Source organism: Zeus faber, assembly GCF_960531495.2.
Source record: "Zeus faber genome assembly, chromosome: 19".
NCBI lineage: Eukaryota > Metazoa > Chordata > Actinopteri > Zeiformes > Zeidae > Zeus > Zeus faber.
Window position 1 is genome coordinate 1809906 of NC_137206.1, and position 2560 is coordinate 1812465.

The following is a 2560-nucleotide window of genomic DNA, read 5'->3' on the forward strand; positions in this document are numbered from 1 at the left end:
GTTACACCAGTGAAAGAGTTTTCTTGCTTTCTCGTACCAGGCGCAGATAGAGAGGGAAGAGGGTTCCCACAGTGCACCAACTGCACCAACTGCACCAACTGCACCAACTGCACCAAACGGTTAGAATGGAACCGCTGGTCTCACCCTTTGATTGCTTCCTCATTGCGCACAACTGGGCGACACACTTGATGACAGAATGCTCAGTATTTCATCATTTTTAATGGTCTCACACCTGAAAGCATACATACATGGATGGTGCACAGCTTCAACAACAACAACAACAACAACAACAAAAACAACAACAACATGACATTAGGAAGCCTGTGTCCGCACGGGTCCGGATGTTTCTGAAAACCTTGTATTTTATCTGCGTTTTTGGCTCCGTCCACACGAAAACAACAACTTGGGAGCGGTGAGGTCTGAGATTTGGCTCCTCGTTCTCCTCTGGTGTTTGACCTCAGGTTTTGCCTCCTACCGCTCTGGAACGCTTCAGCGTTTGAAATCGTTTTCCGTGTTCTTGTGTGGACGGATATTTTTTTTATTTATTTTTTAACGAAAATGCGTTTTCAGAAAAATCTGTGTGTGTAGACTGGGCCAAAGTTGTTGAAAAAAATACACACAGTTGAGTATTTACAGTATTTAATACACAGTTCACACACAAAATGCCAATTGTTTGTCCATCTTGCCTCACAAAGGGACATAATATCGTTGAGGATTGTGTTCAGTGTCTCTGTTGGGGTCTCGGGTATCGGTTGGATAAAGGGGGTATTTATAAGGAGAGGGCGTTGGTCATCTCAGTGTCAGACATCACAGAAGGCCGCTTGGGAACCGGCTGCATTTTAATGATGCTTCCGCTGCCCAGACCCCCAGTGCACACCCTCACCATCCTCAGCAGATCCTTCCGGAAGCGGACACCGATGAAGACGTAGAGCAAAGGGTTGAGGCAGGCGTGGGTGTAGGCCAGGCTCTTGGTGATCTGCTTGGCGATGTCGAAGCCCTTGGCGGTTTTGCAATGGGTGATGGTGATGTTGACCGCCTGCACCGCGTCCACCACCAGGAGCCCGTTGTACGGCAGCTGGGACAGGACGAACACGGCCACGACGGCGAAGACCACGCGCAGGGCCTTGTGCTTCTCAAAGCTGCGCGCCTGCAGCAGGGTGCGGACGATGACGGAGTAGCACAGCACCATGACCAGCAGGGGCAGGCAGAACCCCATGCAGATCTGCAGCGACAGCACTAGGATCTTGGTCCGGTTGCGGTCGCTGCTCGGGTACACCAGGTCGCAGGAAGCCTGCGGGCGCGTCTTCACCTCGGCGAAGATCATCTCGGGCAGCGCCAGAAGCATGGAGAGCAGCCAGACCGTGAGGCAGGCCAGCTTGCTGTAAAACAGCCTCTTGTTTTTCAGGTTATGGGCTTTGGTGACCTGCACGATGGCGATGTAGCGGTCGATGCTGATGCAGGTGAGCAGCAGCATGCTGCTGAAGAGGTTGACCTTGTACACCGCCGACATGATCTTGCAGAGGGCCACGCCGAACTCCCAGCCCCGCCCGGCGTCGGCCGCCCAAAAAGGCAGCGTGCACAGGAAGAAGAGATCGGCCACGGCCAGGTTCAGCACGTAGACGTCCGTCATGGTCTTGAGGCGGTTGCGCACGGTGACGTAGATCCAAACCACCATCAGGTTTCCGACGGCACCGAGGACGAAGATGATCCAGTACAGTGGCGGCTCGTACCGCCCGCGGAACTGCCGGACGAGACCCTTCTCGCACATGCCCGCGCCGCCAGAAACCACGTCCTCGTAGTCCTTGTTGAATCCAGAGCCGGTGTCCTGCAGGCAAACAGAACATGATCATTTTCACAGCTCGGCTCCTTTCTTCTCTTGTGGCATTTGCCCCATTGGAAGGTGCAGCAAAGTGACCATAAAGTTGAATTGTGTTGAATTTCAATTGAATTGAAACTTAATTCAAGTGTAATTTAATTGAACTTAATTTAATTTAATTTAATTCTCATTTCCTCCCGGCAGCGAGTTCTTTGGGGGTTATTTGGGGCCAGTTTATTTTGTCTGTTTTGTTTGGTGTTGACGCGGTCAATGGCCCCCGACACCGTCTGCTTCCTGGCTTTCGTGAGCGTGACGCATGACGGCGGCATGCAGCGGTGTGAAGTGGCGAACCGAGCAGGTGTTCTCGGCCCGACGGGCGGGAGAAAAACCACCGCACCGCGCCGCTTCCTGCCGCTTCCTGCCGCTTCCTGCCGCTTCCACGGGAGGCGGCGGAGGGGTGCGGGGGTGTCTAACCATCCCGGGGGGCTTGGGGTCGGGGGCCTCGCGCTGCATGTGTCAACCCGCTCGGTCGACCTCCACGGAGATGTAGGACAAAGATAAGTGCGTTTCGCAAAGAACGGAAAATGTGACGAAAATAACGTCGCACCGGCTGTGGTGCCACTTGATTGTTCTCCAAACCAGATACGCATCGAGGTTGCAAGACCTCCATCTTGTCACTCGGCTTCTTCTTTTTTCATGATGAAACAGGATTCAAGTGTATTGGGAGGTGTCTATCTGACATTT

At 53.2% G+C, this 2560-nt stretch overlaps 1 protein-coding gene across 1 annotated transcript in view; it reads right to left on the reverse strand.

Annotated features, from left to right (window-relative positions):
* Positions 1-200: 200 nt before the first annotated feature.
* The window catches only part of ccr9b (chemokine (C-C motif) receptor 9b), a 3374-nt gene continuing 1014 nt past the window's right edge, over positions 201-2560 (reverse strand). The window contains exon 2 of the mRNA XM_080019845.1: positions 201-1825. Coding sequence (XP_079875971.1) covers positions 770-1768 — 999 coding nt within the window. The 5' untranslated portion in view covers positions 1769-1825 and the 3' untranslated portion in view covers positions 201-769. The remainder of the gene's footprint in view (positions 1826-2560) is intronic.